At 43.4% G+C, this 21,588-nt stretch overlaps 1 protein-coding gene across 4 annotated transcripts in view; it reads left to right on the forward strand.

Moving 5' to 3' along the window:
• LOC139538172 (SH2 domain-containing protein 3C-like) overlaps window positions 1-20,724 on the forward strand; it is a 142,684-nt gene extending 121,960 nt beyond the window's left edge. For all 4 annotated transcript variants that reach the window (XM_071340048.1, XM_071340061.1, XM_071340052.1 and 1 more), the window contains 9 exons: window positions 2,810-2,962; window positions 3,188-3,465; window positions 8,787-8,908; window positions 9,317-9,852; window positions 16,628-16,743; window positions 16,914-17,085; window positions 17,821-17,932; window positions 18,062-18,280; window positions 19,722-20,724. In XM_071340048.1, the coding sequence (XP_071196149.1) occupies window positions 2,810-2,962; window positions 3,188-3,465; window positions 8,787-8,908; window positions 9,317-9,852; window positions 16,628-16,743; window positions 16,914-17,085; window positions 17,821-17,932; window positions 18,062-18,280; window positions 19,722-19,897 (1,884 nt within the window). In that variant the 3' untranslated portion in view covers window positions 19,898-20,724. The remainder of the gene's footprint in view (window positions 1-2,809; window positions 2,963-3,187; window positions 3,466-8,786; window positions 8,909-9,316; window positions 9,853-16,627; window positions 16,744-16,913; window positions 17,086-17,820; window positions 17,933-18,061; window positions 18,281-19,721) is intronic.
• The last annotated feature ends 864 nt before the right edge of the window (window positions 20,725-21,588 follow it).

Here is a 21,588-nt window from a genome sequence, read left to right on the forward strand (position 1 = left end):
CCCTGCAAATGCGGGGCGCTGGCACAGGATGCACTGGGCTGTGCAGACGTACCGGAGACACCGTGCGCAGAGCCGGCGCAGGATATACTGGGCCAAGGAGGCGCACTGGATATCTGGAGAGCAGGGCTGGCACAACCCGTCCTGGCTGGATGCTCACCCTAGCCCGGCAGATGCGGGGAGCTGGGATGTAGCGCACTGGGCTATGAACGCGCACTGGAGACACCAGCTACTCATTCAAGGGTTTTTCTTTATTTTTACTATTTTCTACATTGTGGAATAGTAGTGAAGACATCAAAACTATGAAATAATGCACATGGAATCATGTAGTAACCAAAAAATGTGTTAAACAAATCAAAATGTATTTTATATTTGAGATTCTTCAAAGTAGCCACCCTTTGCCTTGATGACAGCTTTGCACACTTTTGGCATTCTCTCAACCAGCTTCACCTGGAATCGTTTTCCAACGGTCTTGAAGGAGTTCCCACATATGCTGAGCACTTGTTGGCTGTTTTTCCTTCACGCTGCAGTCCAACTCATCCCAAACCATCTCAATTGGGTTGAGGTCGGGTGATTGTGGAGGCCAGGTCATCTGATGCAGCACTCCATCACTCTCCTTCCTGGTCAAATAGCTCTTACACAGCCTGGAGGTGTGTTGGGTCATTGTCCTGTTGAAAAACAAATGATAGTCCCACTAAGCGCAAACCAGATGGGATGGCGTATCGCTGCAGAATGCTGTGGTATCCATGCTGGTTAAGTGTTCCTTGAATTCTAAATAAATCACTGACAGTGTCACCAGAGAGCACCATCACACCACCTCCTCCATGCTTCACGGTGGGAACCACACATGCGGAGATCATCCGTTCACCTACTCTGCGTCTCACAAAGACACGGCGGTTGGAACCAAAAATCGCAAATTTGCACTCATCAGACCAAAGGACAGATTTCCACCAGTCTAATCAAATCAAATCAAATTTTATTTGTCACATACACATGGTTAGCAGATGTTAATGCGAGTGTAGTGAAATGCTTGTGTTTCTAGTTCCGACAATGCAGTAATAACCAACGAGTAATCTAACCTAACAATTCCACAACTACTACCTTATACACACACAAGTGTAAAGGGATAAAGAATATGTACATAAAGATATATGAATGAGTGATGGTACAGAACGGCATAGGCAAGATGCAGTAGATGGTATAGAGTACAGTATATACATATGAGATGAGTAATGTAGGGTATGTAAACATAAAGTGGCATAGTTTAAAGTGGCTAGTGATACATGTATTACATAAAGATGGCAAGATGCAGTAGATGATATAGAGTACAGTATATACATATACATATGAGATGAGTAATGTAGGGTATGTAAACATAAAGTGGCATTTTTTAAAGTGGCTAGTGATACATTTTTACATAATTTCCATCAGTTCCCATTATTAAAGTGGCTGGAGTTGAATCAGTATGTTGGCAGCAGCCACTAAATGTTAGTGGTGGCTGTTTAACAGTCTGATGGCCTTGAGATAGAAGCTGTTTTTCAGTCTCTCGGTCCCTGCTTTGATGCACCTAATGTCCATTGCTCATGTTTCTTGGCCCAAGCAAGTCTCTTCGTCTTATCGGTGTCCTTTAGTAGTGGTTTCTTTGCAGTAATTCAACCATGAAGGCCTGATTCACACAGTCTCCCCCGAACAGTTAATGTTGTGTCTCTTGTGTCTCTCTTACTTGAACTCTGTGAAGTATTTATTTGGGCTGCAATTTCTGGAAACTCTAATGAACTTATCCTCCGCAACAGAGGTAACTCTGGGTCTTCCTTTTCCTGTGGCAGTCCTCATGAGAGCCAGTTTCATCATAGCGCTTGATGGTTTTTGCAACTGCACTTGAAGAAACGTTCAAAGTTCTTGGAATTTTCCGTATTAACTGACCTTCATGTCTTAAAGTAATATTGGACTGACTGTTGTTTCTCTTTACTTATTTGAGCTGTTTTTGACAAAATATGGACTTGGTATTTTACCAAATACGGCTATCTTCTGTATACCACCCCTACCTTGTCACAACACAACTGATTGGCTCAAACGCATTAAGAAGGAAAGAAATTCCACAAATGAACTGTTAAAATGCATTCCAGGTTACTACCTCATGAAGCTGGTTGAGAGAATGGCAAGAGTGTCCAAAGCTGTCATCAAGCCAAAGTGTGGCAACTTTGAAGAATCTCTAACAAATATATTTTGATTTGTTTAACACTTTTTTATCCCAACTTTTGACTTGTGCTGTATATATATTTTGTTCTTCCACTTTGACATTACAAAGTATTTTTGTGGAGATTGTTGACAAAAGAAATACAATTAAATCCATTTTTAATCCCACTTTGTAACACAATAACATTTGAAGAAATACAAGGGGTATGAATAGTTTTGCAATGCCCTGTAACAATCCTCATAGGAAAGCTTTTTTGTATAGGCTCAACTCTCTTTGGATAACCAGTATGTAGCCTAGCCCCTAGATACGTTTCCTAGAAGACAACTTACAGTCAATTAAAGCATGCCTTCATTTGATGTTACATATCTGCGATCTATAGGACTCTCAGAGTGTATAATAAATTGTCTTTGTGCCAAACTGTGATTTTAAAGCCACTTTGTGTGCAGTCTTATTTACACAGGAAAAAGGGAGCGGAGTTACCCACATGTTATATAATAAACCTTATAACAATGTAATCATAACTTTAACGATGTTATAGAATGACCCTCATAACACTGTTATTATATATGTACCAATGTTACTGAATAACACCCCTTCCCTTCTGTCGACCTCCAGGTGTCGGAGACGGTGGTGCTGCGAAACGGTGATTTCCTGATCCGTGATTCGCTGATAAACGTGGGCGACTATGTCCTGACGACCAGGTGGAACTACGAGGTTCTGCACATCAAGATCACCAAGGTCCTGGTCAAGTCCACCACTGAGTCTAAGGTATGTATTGTAACTTACATCATTTACATCATGTTGTTGGATCTAACTTTACTGTTTTGAAGGATTTAGTTATTTTGGGATAAAACAATTATTACAGTTAAACTATTTAAAAGTACAAAGAATCCCAGAGGATGACACATGAAAAACACTTATTTCCAATTGTTAGCCACACCTCCATTTATTTAACATTTGAATGGTCCATAATGATTTTCAATTCAATTCCAGGTCCAGTACCTGTTAGAGAAAGACAGTTTCGACTCTATACCTGAGCTGAAGAGGTACTACGTGGCCGGACGGCGACCTGTCTCCCAGCCCAGCGGAGCCCTGATCTACTGTCCAATCATACGCACCCTCCCCTTGCGTTACCTGGAAGCAACGTTTGCCTTAGCCAATAGCAGACATGGCCTAGCCCACTCACCATCCAGTCAGAAAGGAGCGTACATCAAGAGGCGGAGCGTGACCATGAACGACGGATTGACCACGGACAAGCTGATACCTCACAGGTCAGAGACTAGAGGAGAGGGAGTCTTTCATAGATTGTTACCCAATCTTCTTCTCGAGATTCTTGTGTGTGTGTCTGTGTGTGTGTGTCTGTGTTTGTCTGTATGTGTGTATGGTCTGTGTGTAGGTGTATGTACAGTATGTATGTGTGTCTCAGTGGTGTAAAGCATATGTTTCATTGCCCATTCATTCCCATTGTGTGGTCAGTGACGTGGAGTCCATCAGTCCAGTGGAACCACCAGTTCCCCCAGTCCCAGTATCAGTCCAAGTACCTGCACCAATACCAGTAGCAGTACCAGTTGTTCCAAAGCAGGAAGTGGAGGCTGCTGTCGTGGGGTGCAGGTGGTGTGTGTGAGCCCGTTTGGGTCAGAACACTGGTGTCATAACAGAGCACTGACCCCTTCTCACTCTCACCCCCTGCCTCAGATTCACTGAGAACATGTGTCTACTGTAGCTACATTGCTCTGTGTTAGACTAGCTGCTACACCAGTCACTCTGACACTGAACTCTCCCCTTATAATGCATGTCTCTTTCCTCCTCCTCTGCACAGCAACCAGGGCCTGAGTGTAGGAGAGATCAACCTTAGCCTGGTCATAGATCTCTTTGTGTTGTCTTGTCATCTCTTTGTCTTGTCAACTCTTTGTCTTGTCATCTCTTTGTCTTGTCAACTCTTTGTCTTGTCAACTCTTTGTGTTGTCTTGTAATCTCTTTGTCTTGTCAACTCTTTGTGCTGTCTTGTCATCTCTTTGTCTTGTCATCTCTTTGTGTTGTCTTGTCATCTCTTTGTCTTGTCACCTCTTTGTGTTGTCTTGTCATCTCTTAGTCTTGTCAACTCTTTGTCTTGTCAACTCTCTGTGTTGTCTTGTAATCTCTTTGTCTTGTCAACTCTTTGTGCTGTCTTGTCATCTCTTTGTCTTGTCATCTCTTTGTGTTGTCTTGTCATCTCTTTGTCTTGTCATCTCTTTGTGTTGTCTTGTCATCTCTTTGTCTTGTCATCTCTTTGTCTTGTCAACTCTTTGTGTTGTCTTGTAATCTCTTTGTCTTGTCAACTCTTTGTGCTGTCTTGTCATCTCTTTGTCTTGTCATCTCTTTGTGCTGTCTTGTCATCTCTTTGTCTTGTCATCTCTTTGTGTTGTCTTGTCATCTCTTTGTCTTGTCATCTCTTTGTGTTGTCTTGTCAACTCTTTGTGTTGTCTTGTCATCTCTTTGTGTTGTCAACTCTTTGTGCTGTCTTGTCATCTCTTTGTCTTGTCATCTCTTTGTGTTGTCTTGTCAACTCTTTGTGTTGTCTTGTCATCTCTTTGTGTTGTCAACTCTTTGTGCTGTCTTGTCATCTCTTTGTCTTGTCATCTCTTTGTGTTGTCTTGTCATCTCTTTGTGTTGTCTTGTCATCTCTTTGTCTTGTCATCTCTCTGTGTTGTCTTGTCAACTCTTTGTGGTGTCTTGTCATCTCTTTGTCTTGTCAACTCTTTGTGCTGTCTTGTCATCTCTTTGTCTTGTCATCTCTTTGTGCTGTCTTGTCATCTCTTTGTCTTGTCATCTCTTTGTGTTGTCTTGTCATCTCTTTGTCTTGTCATCTCTTTGTGTTGTCTTGTCATCTCTTTGTGTTGTCTTGTCATCTCTTTGTGTTGTCTTGTCATCTCTTTGTGTTGTCTTGTCATCTCTTTGTGTTGTCTTGTCATCTCTTTGTCTTGTCATCTCTTTGTCTTGTCTTGTCATCTCTTTGTCTTGTCATCTCTTTGTGTTGTCTTGTCATCTCTTTGTGTTGTCTGTCATCTCGTTGTGTTGTCTTGTCATCTCTTTGTCTTGTCAACTCTTTGTGTTGTCTTGTCAACTCTTTGTGTTGTCTTGTCATCTCTTTGTCTTGTCAATTCTTTGTGCTGTCTTGTCATCTCTTTGTCTTGTCTTGTCATCTCTTTGTGTTGTCTTGTCAACTCTTTGTCTTGTCTTGTCATCTCTTTGTCTTGTCTTGTCATCTCTTTGTGTTGTCTTGTCAACTCTTTGTCTTGTCATCTCTTTGTCTTGTCAACTCTTTGTGTTGTCTTGTCAACTCTTTGTCTTGTCATCTCTTTGTGTTGTCTTGTCATCTCTTTGTGTGGTCTTGTCATCTCTTTGTGTTGTCTTGTCAACTCTTTGTGTTGTCTTGTCAACTCTTTGTGCTGTCTTGTCATCTCTTTGTGTTGTCTTGTCATCTCTTTGTGTTGTCTTGTCATCTCTTTGTGTTGTCTTGTCATCTCTTTGTGCTGTCTTGTCATCTTTGTGTTGTCTTGTCATCTCTTTGTGTTGTCTTGTCATCTCTTTGTCTTGTCATCTCTTTGTGTTGTCTTGTCATCTCTTTGTGTTGTCTTGTCATCTCTTTGTGCTGTCTTGTCATCTCTTTCTGCTGTCTTGTCAACTCTTTGTGCTGTCTTGTCATCTCTTTGTGTTGTCTTGTCATCTCTTTGTCTTGTCAACTCTTTGTGCTGTCTTGTCATCTCTTTGTCTTGTCTTGTCATCTCTTTGTGTTGTCTTGTCAACTCTTTGTCTTGTCTTGTCATCTCTTTGTCTTGTCTTGTCATCTCTTTGTGTTGTCTTGTCAACTCTTTGTCTTGTCATCTCTTTGTCTTGTCAACTCTTTGTGTTGTCTTGTCAACTCTTTGTCTTGTCATCTCTTTGTGTTGTCTTGTCATCTCTTTGTGTGGTCTTGTCATCTCTTTGTGTTGTCTTGTCAACTCTTTGTGTTGTCTTGTCAACTCTTTGTGCTGTCTTGTCATCTCTTTGTGTTGTCTTGTCATCTCTTTGTGTTGTCTTGTCATCTCTTTGTGTTGTCTTGTCATCTCTTTGTGCTGTCTTGTCATCTTTGTGTTGTCTTGTCATCTCTTTGTGTTGTCTTGTCATATCTTTGTCTTGTCATCTCTTTGTGTTGTCTTGTCATCTCTTTGTGTTGTCTTGTCATCTCTTTGTGCTGTCTTGTCATCTCTTTCTGCTGTCTTGTCAACTCTTTGTGCTGTCTTGTCATCTCTTTGTGTTGTCTTGTCATCTCTTTGTGTTGTCTTGTCATCACTTTGTGTTGTCTGTCATCTCTTTGTGTTATCTTGTCATCTCTTTGTGCTGTTTTGTCATCTCTTTGTGTTGTCTTGTCATCTCTTTGTGTTGTCTTGTCATCTCTTTGTGTTGTCTTGTCATCTCTTTGTGTTGTCTTGTCATCTCTTTGTATTGTCTTGTCATCTCTTTGTGTTGTCTTGTCATCTCTTTGTGTTGTCTTGTCATCTCTTTGTGTTGTCTTGTCATCTCTTTGTATTGTCTTGTCATCTCTTTGTGTTGTCTTGTCATCTCTTTGTGTTGTCTTGTCATCTCTTTGTCTTGTCATCTCTTTGTCTTGTCTTGTCATCTCTTTGTCTTGTCATCTCTTTGTGTTGTCTTGTCATCTCTTTGTGTTGTCTGTCATCTCGTTGTGTTGTCTTGTCATCTCTTTGTCTTGTCAACTCTTTGTGTTGTCTTGTCAACTCTTTGTGTTGTCTTGTCATCTCTTTGTCTTGTCAATTCTTTGTGCTGTCTTGTCATCTCTTTGTCTTGTCTTGTCATCTCTTTGTGTTGTCTTGTCAACTCTTTGTCTTGTCTTGTCATCTCTTTGTCTTGTCTTGTCATCTCTTTGTGTTGTCTTGTCAACTCTTTGTCTTGTCATCTCTTTGTCTTGTCAACTCTTTGTGTTGTCTTGTCAACTCTTTGTCTTGTCATCTCTTTGTGTTGTCTTGTCATCTCTTTGTGTGGTCTTGTCATCTCTTTGTGTTGTCTTGTCAACTCTTTGTGTTGTCTTGTCAACTCTTTGTGCTGTCTTGTCATCTCTTTGTGTTGTCTTGTCATCTCTTTGTGTTGTCTTGTCATCTCTTTGTGTTGTCTTGTCATCTCTTTGTGCTGTCTTGTCATCTTTGTGTTGTCTTGTCATCTCTTTGTGTTGTCTTGTCATCTCTTTGTCTTGTCATCTCTTTGTGTTGTCTTGTCATCTCTTTGTGTTGTCTTGTCATCTCTTTGTGCTGTCTTGTCATCTCTTTCTGCTGTCTTGTCAACTCTTTGTGCTGTCTTGTCATCTCTTTGTGTTGTCTTGTCATCTCTTTGTCTTGTCAACTCTTTGTGCTGTCTTGTCATCTCTTTGTCTTGTCTTGTCATCTCTTTGTGTTGTCTTGTCAACTCTTTGTCTTGTCTTGTCATCTCTTTGTCTTGTCTTGTCATCTCTTTGTGTTGTCTTGTCAACTCTTTGTCTTGTCATCTCTTTGTCTTGTCAACTCTTTGTGTTGTCTTGTCAACTCTTTGTCTTGTCATCTCTTTGTGTTGTCTTGTCATCTCTTTGTGTGGTCTTGTCATCTCTTTGTGTTGTCTTGTCAACTCTTTGTGTTGTCTTGTCAACTCTTTGTGCTGTCTTGTCATCTCTTTGTGTTGTCTTGTCATCTCTTTGTGTTGTCTTGTCATCTCTTTGTGTTGTCTTGTCATCTCTTTGTGCTGTCTTGTCATCTTTGTGTTGTCTTGTCATCTCTTTGTGTTGTCTTGTCATCTCTTTGTCTTGTCATCTCTTTGTGTTGTCTTGTCATCTCTTTGTGCTGTCTTGTCATCTCTTTGTGCTGTCTTGTCATCTCTTTCTGCTGTCTTGTCAACTCTTTGTGCTGTCTTGTCATCTCTTTGTGTTGTCTTGTCATCTCTTTGTGTTGTCTTGTCATCACTTTGTGTTGTCTGTCATCTCTTTGTGTTATCTTGTCATCTCTTTGTGCTGTTTTGTCATCTCTTTGTGTTGTCTTGTCATCTCTTTGTGTTGTCTTGTCATCTCTTTGTGTTGTCTTGTCATCTCTTTGTGTTGTCTTGTCATCTCTTTGTATTGTCTTGTCATCTCTTTGTGTTGTCTTGTCATCTCTTTGTGTTGTCTTGTCATCTCTTTGTGTTGTCTTGTCATCTCTTTGTATTGTCTTGTCATCTCTTTGTGTTGTCTTGTCATCTCTTTGTGCTGTCTTGTAACTGATATGGTTATTGTCTTGCCAAACAGACAGTAACCATAAGAGTTGGTTATGCATCACAAACAGATCTGGGACCAGGCTAAGGTTGACCTGTGTTTCACCTCTTCTCAGTAGACCAATTGGGTAAAATGTTCACCTCTTCTCAGTAGACCAATCGGGTAAAATGTTCACCTCTTCTCAGTAGACCAATCGGGTAAAATGTATAACTGGCACTTCATTTATGAGATGACTTGATTTGAAGCTTTGGGAAACTTGCTCGATTCAGACGTATGGTTCAGACCAAGGACCCACAGCCGTATTAAAAACAGATGGAAAATGAGTGTGTTTGTTGGTGTTTGCAGCTCCTCTACTATTCACAACCACAAAGACGCCATGAGGAACTGTGCTCTGAGTATGGACCTCATCCAGGAGTATCGCCGTCCTCCTTTAGGGGAGACACCTCTCTCCCCAGCCTACAGCCACAGTGAGTCCTTTCTATGGAGATTATTGAATTATTAAGAGGTTATTGAGATTATAGATAATTCATTGAGATTATTGCATACTGTGTGGGTTTGGTGGTCCTTTTGATTGAGCCTTTCTGGAGAGCCAGATGGGAACTTTTGGGGGTTTGCACTTTTGGAATCGTCCATTGGGCCAATTGCACCATGCACACTCAATCAATCAAGCGCAGCTGAAGTACATTGAGTGTACAAAACATTAAGAACCACTTCCTAATATTGAGGATCAATAAGGGATCATAGCTTTCACCTGGGTTCACCTGGTCCAGGTGTTCTTAATGTTTTGTACACTCAGTGTATTTGTAAGAAAATCAATACTATTTGTGAACCCAGGTCTGGAATTTACATGTGTAACCCTGTGCTTCGCTGTCCAGTCCACAGACACAGAACCCAGTCAGGGGTTAGAGTTCTGGCTGTGGTGCCCCCCTCGCCAGTCCTGAGACACTCCAGCGACCCCCAGCTCAGCCCTGGCTCCAACAACAACCTACCCGACGTGCTAGCAGCCAGCTCCCACTCCACCCTGGCCCACTGCTCCTACGAAACCCCAGCAGATGGCTCCGAGACGGGGAGCAGCTACTGCAACTTACGGCCCACCCCGGCCCTCTGTCCTAAGGCTCACTGTGCCGCCGGCATGCCCCCCACACCTCCCACTAAGAGCTACGTGGAGAGGCTGCGTGTGGAGGAGGGCCGAGGGCCTGCCCCAGGGAGGGAGGATGGAGCTGGAGAAGAGGCGTTCATCGCCCCCCTGGTGGAGACAGCCTCCTCCTTCAGACCAGGGATGTACGTCTCGCACCTGATGCCCCAGGAGAACAAGCCCTTAGAGATGAGCATTCTGAAGAGGGTTAAAGAGCTTCTGGCGGAGGTGGATGTTAGGACGGCTGCTAGACACATCACCATGGCTGACTGCACGGTATGGACACCGCACACATACAGGACACACAGAGAGACACGGGCACAAACACACAGACAGAAACACATACACACAATACGCATATACCATCCACTCTTTATTAAAGCTAGAGCGCATATCTGAAACAGAAGCAGGCTAACGGTATGTTCCTTGGTCTTGTGTATGTAACTCGGTGATGTCACTAATGTCAATTTTTTTATATCTTTTTTATTATTTTACTTTTATTTAACTAGGCAAGTCAGTTTAAGAACAAATTCCTAATGAGTGTTGCTCAATGAACTCCTGTTGACAGTGGAGCAGCAGAGAGCAGAGAGGTTAATACAGGGATGACTATGCTATCCTAGGGCTGGGCGATATTGCCAAAATATTACATCACAGGATTTTTTTTAAATTGAACGGCATGACGGTATTTGACAGTGTTGTTAGTTTTTGGATAATAAAAGTTCTACATTTTCTTTATGAGTAGTGAGTGATCCTAGGATGCTTTATGAGTAGTGAGTGATCTTAGGATGCTTTATGAGTAGTGAGTGATCCTAGGGTGCTTTATGAGTAGTGAGTGATCCTAGGGTGCTTTATGAGTAGTGAGTGATACTAGGGTGCTTTATGAGTAGTGAGTGATCCTAGGGTGCTTTATGAGTAGTGAGTGATCCTAGGGTGCTTTATGAGTAGTGAGTGATCCTAGGGTGCTTTATGAGTAGTGAGTGATCCCAGGGTGCTTATGAGTAGTGAGTGATCCTAGGGTGCTTTATGAGTAGTGAGTGATCCTAGGGTGCTTTATGAGTAGTGAGTGATCCTAGGGTGCTTTATGAGTAGTGAGTGATCCTAGGGTGCTTTATGAGTAGTGAGTGATCCTAGGGTGCTTTATGAGTAGTGAGTGATACCAGGGTGCTTTATGAGTAGTGAGTGATCCCAGGGTGCTTTATGAGTAGTGAGTGATCCCAGGGTGCTTTATGAGTAGTGAGTGATCCTAGGATGCTTTATGAGTAGTGAGTGATCCTAGGATGCTTTATGAGTAGTGAGTGATCCTAGGGTGCTTTATGAGTAGTGAGTGATCCTAGGGTGCTTTATGAGTAGTGAGTGATCCTAGGGTGGCAACACATATATTCTAAGTGATTTCAGTGAGTCTTTCTCCATTCTGATTGTTTTATACTGTTCAATTCAACTTCAACCAAAAATAATTTCAGCACTTTTATCATTTCTGCATTTCCTGCACTCAATTGTAGTAGTGGAAAAAGTAGCCGATTGTCATACTTGAGTTAAAGTAAAGATACGTTAATAGAAAATTACTAAAGTAAAAGTGAAAGTCAACCAGTAAAATATTACTTGAGTAAAAGTCTAAAAGTATTTGGTTTTAAATATACTTAAGTATCAAAAGTACATTTAATTGATCAAATGTACTTAAGTATCAAAACTAAAAGTATAAATAATTAAAAATTCCTTGTATTAAGCAAACCAGATGGCACCATTTTCTTGTTTTTTTAATTTACTGATAGCCAGGGGTACACTCCTACACTCAGACATAATTTACAAACAAAGCATTTGTGTTTAGTGTGTCCTCCAGATCAGAGGCAGTAGATGACCAGGGATGTTCTCTTGACAAGTGCGTGAATTGGACCATTTTCCTGTCCTGCTAAGCATTCAAAATGTAACAAGTACTTTTAGGTGTCAGGGAAAATGTATGGAGTAAAAAGTACAGTATTTTCTTTAGGAATGTAGTGAAGTAAAAGTAAAAGTTGTCAAAAATAAAAATAGTAAAGTAAAGTACTGTAATGAGAATTATGTCCTCGATGTTCATAAACCAATCCAATTAAACTACTCAGTCTGCTAATCAGGATTTGTAAGATACTGATTGAAATGAAACAGACGGAGGCCCAGCTAAAATAGTCAATAAGGTTTATTCACGAGAGCACTGGTTAGTTGTACAAAACCATTCATTTTATACTAGCTCCTTACGCACATACTGTCACGGTTCTCTAAAGTAGAACCCAGAAGCAGACCAGGACAAGGAGAGTTAGACGAAGGTGAGTATTTATTTACAAGTTTAAATGTAGTGATAGAAAAATCCAAGTAGCGGAGCGGGCAGCGGAGGTGAGTTGATGGAATTGAGTAAGCAGATCCAAGGAAGTAACTGAAGTCACCGACGACCAGGTAGGGATGGGATGAGTGTTCCGGGTGAATGACTGTAGACAGAAAAAACGGAGGTAAGTTCAAGGCAAGCAAGACGTACAAAACAACAAAACAAACTCTATCAAACTGGAGGCTGATACGCTGGCACAACATACTGTTCATGGCTAACGATCCGGCAGATAATGGATGTCAGGTCAGCGCTTATGAAGTGGAGGGGTGATGATCAGGACCAGGTGTGCAGATAGCTGATGGGATACAGGTGCGGGTACTCAGAGATCCTCCAACTAGCTACGTCGCCCGGCAACCAGACAGGGTGCGTTCCAGGACACCGGAAAAAACACTCCAGGACAGAACACAGGCAAAAACAGACTCAGGAAGCGGGATTCGTGACACACAAACAGAATTCATACGCACATACATTTGCACACAAACAGTAGGTATCCTACGCACGTACTGTCCTGCTACCCAGCCGACAAAGATTAGGGACCGTGAGAATCACTCCCTGTCCCCAATCTCTCTGTGGCCCCTAGCCAAGGTCGGCACCGAATCTTGCTCAGACAGTCTGTGTTTAAGACACTTTAGAGAAATATTGTACAGTTTATATTGTTTTACCCTAATTCTGACTAAAACTACACACCTCATTAATTATACTTTTACTGACTAAACCTAAACAAACCCATCAGATAATAAATGTATGATTCTAATCAATTTCATACAGTTATAAGGTTTCAGAATGGGAATTATTTCATCATTATCTTTCAACATTTAAATTACTTTAACAAATACAGATACCCCAAAAAATGACTAAAGTAGTACTTTAAAGTATTTTTACTTAATTACTTTACACCACTGCTCAATTGAGATAAGTTCCACACTGCCCCGTAGGGCTGCACGATATGGGCAAATAATCTAGGACTTATCTTTAACCAAATGTTGCAATTGCGTTTTTACTTGCGAATTAGAGAAAAACTGTTGGAATCATGGAAATAGAATGACTATTCTAATTCTATAGTTAGAATGAAATAGTGGGCACTTTGAATACAGTGTTGTTTGAGATGACAACAAATTAAAATGCCAGGGAGGAGTTATTGTGACAGGGTAGGAACTAAAGTGTTGATAAGTGTTTCCTAGGGGACTCTATAAGCTTTGGCTACATTGCATGTTTTCTCTTAACTACTTCATGTAGCTAACATACTCTTGCTTTGCATATTCCTCTTTGATTTAGAAGATCAATCAATTTCAATCAAATGTATTTATAAAGCCCTTCTTACATCAGCTGATGTCACAAAGTGCTGTACAGAAACCCAGCCTAAAACCCAAACAGCAAGCAATGCAGGTGTAGAAGCACGGTGGCTAGGAAAAACTCCCTAGAAAGGCCAGAACCTAGGAAGAAACCTAGAGAGGAACCAGGCTATGAGGGGTGGCCAGTCCTCTTCTGTGCCAGGTGGAGATTATAACAGAACATGGCCAAGATGTTTTTTTATTTATTTTTTATTTCACCTTTATTTAACCAGGTAGGCTAGTTGAGAACAAGTTCTCATTTGCAACTGCGACCTGGCCAAGATAAAGCATAGCAGTGTGAACAGACAACACAGAGTTACACATGGAGTAAACAATAAACAAGTCAATAACATGGTAGAAAAAAAAGAGAATCTATATACAATGTGTGCAAAAGGCATGAGGTAGGCAATAAATCGAATAATTACAATTTAGCAGATTAACACTGGAGTGATAAATCATCAGATGATCATGTGCAAGAAGAGATACTGGTGTGCAAAAGAGCAGAAAAGTAAATAAATAAAAGCAGTATGGGGGGTGAGGTAGGTAAATTGGGTGGGTAGTTTACAGATGGACTATGTACAGCTGCAGCGATCGGTTAGCTGCTCGGATAGCAGATTTTTAAAGTTGTTGAGGGAGATAAAAGTCTCCAACTTCAGAGATTTTTGCAATTCGTTCCAGTCGCAGGCAGCAGAGAACTGGAAGGAAAGGCGTCCAAATGAGGTTTTGGCTTTAGGGATGATCAGTGAGATACACCTGCTGGAGCGCGTGCTGCGGGTGGGTGTAGCCATCGTGACCAGTGAACTGAGATAAGGCGCCACTTTACCTAGCATAGCCTTGTAGATGACCTGGAGCCAGTGGGTCTGACGACGAACATGTAGCGAGGGCCAGCCGACTAGGGCATACAGGTCGCAGTGGTGGGTCGTATAAGGTGCTTTAGTAACAAAACGAATGGCACTGTGATAAACTGCATCCAGTTTGCTGAGTAGAGTATTGGAAGCTATTTTGTAGATGACATCGCCGAAGTCGAGGATCGGTAGGATAGTCAGTTTTACTAGGGTAAGTTTGGCGGCGTGAGTGAAGGAGGCTTTGTTGCGGAATAGAAAGCCGATTCTTGATTTGATTTTGGATTGGAGATGTTTGATATGAGTCTGGAAGGAGAGTTTGCAGTCTAGCCAGACACCTAGGTACTTATAGATGTCCACATATTCTAGGTCGGAACCGTCCAGGGTGGTGATGCTAGTCGGGCGTGCGGGTGCAGGCAGCGAACGGTTGAAAAGCATGCATGTTCAAATGTTCATAGATGACCAGCAGGGTCAAATAATAATAATCACAGTGGTTGTCAAGGGTGCAACAGGTCAGCACCTCAGGAGTAAATGTCAGTTGGCTTTTCATAGCCGATCATTCAGAGCATCTCTACCACTCCTGCTGTTTCTAGAGAGTTGAAAACAGCAGGTCTGGGACAGGTAGCACGTCCGGTGAACAGGTCAGGGTTCCATAGCCGCAGACAGAACAGTTGAAACTGGAGCAGCAGCAGGTGGACTGGGGACAGCAAGGAGTCATCAGGCCAGGTAGTCCTGAGACATGGTCCTAGTGCTCAGGTCCTCCGAGAGAAAGAAAGAGGGAAAAATAAAGAAAAAGAGAGCGAATTAGAGAGAGCATACTTAAATTCACACAGGACACCGGATAAGACAGGAGAAATACTCCAGATATAACAGACTGACCCTAGCCCCCGACACATAAACTACTGCAGCATAAATACTGGAGGCTGAGACAGGAGGGGTCGGGAGACACTGTGGCGCCGTCCGACGATACCCCCGGACAGGGCCAAACAGGCAGGATATAACCCCACCCACTTTGCCAAAGCACAGCCCCCACACCACTAGAGGGATATCTTCAACCACCAACTTACCATCCTGAGACAAGGCTGAGTATAGCCCACAAAGATCTCCCCCACGGCACAACCCAAGGGGGGGGAGGCGCCAACCCGGACAGGATACTGTTGCACAAACAACATGCTGATTTAGGTCTACACCGTCACTGGTGTTATCAGGCTGTATTAGCTAGCTACGTTTGCTCTTACTCAGTACATGCATTAGCTAGCTAGCTATTAGCATTAGCGGCTAACAATTAGCGTATCACAAGATTTAGGACAACTTGCTAAGAAAAGACAAACTAGCTGTTTGCTGATGTAAGAAACACAAGCTAATAGTGTCATTATAGAACGCTAGTGGATTTATATTAAGAAGCAAAGTGGAAACAGCATCGTTGTCATCAACATTGTTGTATGTGCTGCATTGACCATGCAGACTGAACGCAAGTGTCTCGTGGTTAAGGAACAGCATGCGCTCCTTGAGTGACAGGAAGCATAGCTATGTCTGTGTGGAAAGTGGCACGGAGAGAGAGAGCTGAGAGAGATGACTCAAGTAGCGAAGTAAACTATAAAAATTGACATTACACATGGCGTATCACATTTAACAAACCACGCATTGGTTTCCCTGCATCAATACCGGTATATCATAAAATATGGTAAACCGCCCACTATTTACTCTACTCATTATTTGGTAACATTTGAATTAAGAGACAATTAACCACCAGTCTCAGTGACCATGAATACATTAAATTACAAATGACAATAAACCCTTTCCTCTCTCCCTCTTCTCTCCTGTCTACATGTCCTCTCTCCCTCTTCTCTCCTCTCTACATGTCCTCTCTCCCTCTTCTCTCCTCTCTACATTTCCTCTCTCCCTCTTCTCTCCTCTCTACATTTCCTCCCTCTTCTCTCCTCTCTCTCTCTTCTCTCCTCTCTCCATTTCCTCCCTCTTCTCTCCTCTCTCTCTCTTCTCTCTTCTCTACATTTCCTCCCTCCCCCTCTCCTCTCTCTACATTTTCTCCCTCCCCCTCTCCTCTCTCCATTTCCTCCCTCCCCCTCTTCTCTCTCAATTTCCTCCCTCCCTCTCTTCTCTCTCCATTTCCTCCCTCCCTCCCCCCTTTCTCTCCTCATTTCCCCCTCTGCTCTCTCTACATTTCAATCTCTCCCTCCCCCTCTCTTCTCTCTACATGTCCTCCCTCCCCCTCTCCTCTCTCCACCTCTCTCTCTCCATTTCCTCCCTCTTTTCTCTCTCCATTTTCTGCCTCCTTCTCCTCTCCTCTCTCTTCATTTCCTCCCTCTACTCTCTTTCTCTCTACATATCCTCCGTCCCCCTCTCCTCTCTCCACCTCTCTCTACATTTCCTCCTTCTCCTCTCTCCACCTCTCTCTTAATTTCCTCCCTCTCCTCTCTCTCCATTTCCTCCCTCTCTCTCCATTTGCCCTCTCCCTCCTTCCTCCCTCCCCCTGTGTTGTGCTCCCTCCCTCTGTCTGTGTGAAGGTTGCTAGGATACTGGGTGTTACCGAGGAGATGCAGAGGATGATGGGAGTGGGCTCAGGACTGGAGTTGTTGACTCTTCCTCACGGACACCAGCTGAGACTGGACCTACTGGAGCGGTAAGGGTTCGGGTGGTAAGGGTTACGCTTGTGGTTGAGGCTAGGGTTAGGGTTGAACCGGAATGTCGACATGAAGCTAGGGTTAGGAGTAGGGTTGTGGTTGATGCTGTTCTCATCCTATTCTTCCTTGTCTCATCCCTCTCCCCTCCTCCTCCTCCCCTTCTCCTCAGGTTCTATACTATGTCTATAATGACAGCTGTGGACCTGCTGGGCTGTACAGGCAGTAAAGAGGAGAGGGCTGCTCTGCTCCATAAAACCATCCAGCTGGCTGCTGAACTCAAGAACAACCTGGGGAACATGTTTGGCTTCGCTGCTGTGATGAGAGCACTGGAGCTACCACAGGTATGGACCAACCATGTACAGTACACACACACACACACACACACACACACACACACACACACACACACACACACACACACACACACACACACACACACACACACACACACACACACACACACACACACACACACACACACACACACACACACACACACACACACACACACACACACTCACACATACAGTAATACACACACAGTAATACACACACAGTAATACACACACATACAACACCAAATATCGGTAGAGGTACATCATTATCTATATGATATATTGTCGCATGCTGTTATATCTCTCTTTCTCTTCTCTTTCGTCTCTCTATCTCTCTCCTCTCTTCTCTTCTCTTCTCTTTCGTCTCTCTATCTCTCTCCTCTCCTCTCTTCTCTTCTCTTCTCTTCTCTTCTCTTTCATCTCTCTGTCTCTCCTCTCCTCTCTTCTCTTCTCTTTCGTCTCTCTGTCTCTCTCCTCCTCTTCTCTTTCGTCTCTCTGTCTCTCTCCTCCTCTCTTCTCTTTCGTCTCTCTGTCTCTCTCTGTCCTCCTCTCTTCTCTTTCATCTCTCTCCTCTCTTCTCTTCTCTTTCGTCTCTCTGTCTCTCCTCTCCTCTCTTCTCTTCTCTTTCGTCTCTCTGTCTCTCTCCTCCTCTCTTCTCTTTCGTCTCTCTGTCTCTCTCTCTCCTCTCTTCTCTTCTCTTTCGTCTCTCTGTGTCTCTCTCTCTCCGTCTCTCTCTCTCAGATCTCTCGTCTGGAGCAGACGTGGATGACTTTACGTCAGAGACACACAGAGGGAGCCATCCTCTATGAGAAGAAGCTCAAGCCATTCATGAAGAACATGAACGATGGCAAAGGTATGGAGCTGGAGGCTGTGTGTGTTTCTGTGTGTGTTTCTGTGTGCGTTGTGTGTTTGATTTGCACAGAACACTGGTATGTGTGTTTCTCTCTCTGTGTCAGTGTGTCTCTCTCTCTATGTGTTCCAGAGAGCACTGTGTTGTCCAACACCTCCTTCCCTCATGTGGTTCCTCTGCTGTCTCTGCTGGAGAGGAGTGTGGCCGTGGGGGAAGGGCCAGGGGCGGGGATAGAATCCTGGGAGAAAGTGGAGGCGGGGGTTGACGTGGTGATGTCACACCTGGAGGCTGCCCGGACCATCGCTCACCATGGGGGGCTGTACCGCACCAACGCCGAGACCAAACTACAGGGTAAGGCCTGGGGGAGCGTGTGTGTGTTCCTCGCTGTGTGTGCTCTGTGTATTTGTTTGACTTGCACACACATGAGGCCCGGTTTCCCGTACTTAAATCACTGTCAGACACTCAGAGAATCTCATTCATCAGTCGATAATCACAGACTCATTCAGTCATTATTGGAAGTGCTTTTTAGTCTAGTTATAGCTTTAATCCAGGTCCGGGAAACCATTCCATAGAGTATAGAGTAGTATTATAGTATCGTGTGCCGAGTCAGCCATATTGTTATGGATTAACCACCAAGGGCTTGTCTGATTAGTGGATGTTGTGCATTGATTTATTTGAGTAATAACTGTAGTGTTTCTGTACATGTTGAAGTTGTTATGTTGCTCCTTGATGCTGACGCATCCTAATATCTGACGGTGTGTGTGGTCAGTATGATGTTTATAATGGTTCATTGATATTGATCTGAAATAATGATTGAGGTGTTGGTTGTTGTGCTATCTGTGGTAGTGTGCTGGTGATGGTTCCGGTATGTTGACATTTATCACTATTGGTTCTGATTGATTCCAGTCCCTGGCGATGAGTGTATTGAGCAGGATGTCAATAACTATCTTAACTAGACTTTGTTTTCCACAATGTCTGTAATATTGATCAATCCCTCTCTCCTCTTTTTTTCTCTTCCTCTCCCTTATGTTCTGTTGTCTCCCCCTCTACTCTCCTCCCCTTCTCCTCTCCCCCTCTCCTCTCCTCCCCTTCTCCTCTCCCCCTCTCCTCCTCCTATCCTCTCCCTCTCCTCTCCTCCTCTCCTCTCCTCCTCTCCTCCTCATCTCCTCCTGTCCTCTACTCTCCTCCTCTCCTCCTCCTCTCCTACTCTCCTCCTCCTCTCCTCCTCCTCTCCTCCTTTCCTCCTCCTCTCCTCCTCTCCTCTCCTCCTCTCCTCTCCTCCTCCTCTCCTCCTCCTCTCCTCCCCCTCTCCTCCTCTCCTCTCCTCCTCTCTTCCTCCTGTCCTCTCCTCTCCTCCTCGTCTCCTCCTCTCTTCCTCCTGTCCTCTCCTCCTCCTCTCCTCCTCTCTTCCTCCTGTCCTCTCCTCCTCCTCTCCTCTCCTCCTCCTCTTCCCCTCTCCTCTCCTCCTCCTCTCCTCTCTTCATCCTCTCCTCCTCTCTTCGTCCTCTCCTCCTCCTGTCCTCTCCTCTCCTCCTCTCTTCCTCCTGTCCTCTCCTCTCCTCCTCCTCTCCCCCTCTCCTCTCCTCCTCCTCTCCTCTCTTCATCCTCTCCTCCTCTCTTCGTCCTCTCCTCCTCCTGTCCTCTCCTCTCCTCCTCTCTTCCTCCTGTCCTCTCCTCTCCTCCTCCTCTCCTCCTCTCCTCCTCCTGTCCTCCCCCTCTCCTCCTCTCTTCCTTCTCTCCTCTCCTCCTCTCCTCCTCCTGTCCTCTCCTCTCTCTCCTCCTCCTCCACCAGGCTTCCAGGAGAGGGAGGAGGTTCTGGAGATCTTCCGGACAGCGTTCCAGATGAGGTTGCTATGGGGAAGTCGGGGGTCGGAGGGCAGCCAATCAGAGCGCTATGAGAAGTTTGACAAAGTCCTGACCGCTCTGTCTCACAAGCTGGAACCTCTTGTACGCCACAGTGAACTATAGCACCCATCTCACCGAACACCCCTATACACAGCACTCACAGTGGTATGGCCCGTCTCCCCACACTGCTGCTGGATGAATCCAATGTGAGGGGAGGAAGCAGCTAACAGAGACAAGAGAATAGACTGAGAGAGGACGAGGTTACGCTAGGAGAGAAGGAGCGTCTCACTGTATATCCCCATAAAAGTCATAAAGGGCTTTTTCAGAGCTCTTAAACAGTGTGGGAAGTTACATATTCTGCCTATCTTCGAAGTACATATAATTGTATGGTGTGCGCTTAGGGTCAAACAGCACAGGGGAGGGAGTATAGGGAAGACAAAGCTCTGATTTGTCTAAAACCTCCCTCACTAGTACTGTCACACTCTGTAGTATCACCAACTTAAAGAGACAGTAATATTTAAAACAATGTTTGTGCTCTTCAGGACACCTGTATAATAGATATAAAACTATCTGTATCTATGACCTGTGTCACCAGACCTCAGCTTCAGACTGAGAGGTAGTGTGTTCTGGAATCTGTTGTTCTTGTATAGACTCTCTGCATATCTGCCATTCATTCCATATTCCATCACGTCCCCTGCTGATGACACCTGCAGTGTGCTCATACAGCTGGTCTCTTATCGGTCTGTTTTGAACAAGTCATAATATATGTTATGTTTCCAAACCACACCAGCTGTCTGAGGCGTACTGTGCTCTGCCTAAAAGCATTTTCTCTCTGTGAACTGTTTGTGTGCTGTTCAGTGGCAGTTATCTTATATGAGGGCTCTTCTGAGAAGCATTCACCCCCCCCTCTTCTTTTCCCCGTTTCTGGCATGTCATAAATGTTTCTCAAATCAAAACAAAATCAAATTGTATTGGTCACATGCACATATTGGGCAGATGTTATTGCGGGTGTAGCGAAATTCTTGTGGCATGTCAATAATGTTTCAGGCATGTCAATAATGTTTCTGGCATGTCATTAATATTTCTGGCATGTCATTAATGTTTCTGGCATGTCATTAATGTTTCTGGCATGTCAATAATGTTTCTGGCATGTCATTAATGTTTCTGGCATGTCATTAATGTTTCTGGCATGTCATTAATGTTTCTGGCATGTCAATAATGTTTCTGGCATGTCATTAATGTTTCTGGCATGTCAATAATGTTTCTGGCATGTCATTAATGTTTCTGGCATGTCATTAATGTTTCTGGCATGTCATTAATGTTTCTGGCATGTCATTAATGTTTCTGGCATGTCATTAATGTTTCTGGCATGTCATTAATGTTTCTGGCATGTCAATAATGTTTCTGGCATGTCATTAATGTTTCTGGCATGTCAATAATGTTTCTGGCATGTCATTAATGTTTCTGGCATGTCATTAATATTTCTGGCATGTCATTAATATTTCTGGCATGTCATTAATATTTCTGGCATGTCATTAATGTTTCTGGCATGTCATTAATATTTATGGCATGTCATTAATATTTATGGCATGTCATTAATGGCATGTCATTAATGTTTCTGGCATGTCAATAATATTTCTGGCATGTCATTAATGTTTCTGGCATGTCATTAATATTTATGGCATGTCATTAATGTTTATGGCATGTCATTAATGTTTCTGGCATGTCATTAATATTTCTGGCATGTCATTAATATTTTTGGCATGTCATTAATATTTTTGGCATGTCATTAATGTTTCATATGACTCCTGGTT

This window comes from Salvelinus alpinus, chromosome 1, assembly GCF_045679555.1.
Source record: "Salvelinus alpinus chromosome 1, SLU_Salpinus.1, whole genome shotgun sequence".
In the NCBI taxonomy this organism is placed as follows: Eukaryota; Metazoa; Chordata; class Actinopteri; order Salmoniformes; family Salmonidae; genus Salvelinus; species Salvelinus alpinus.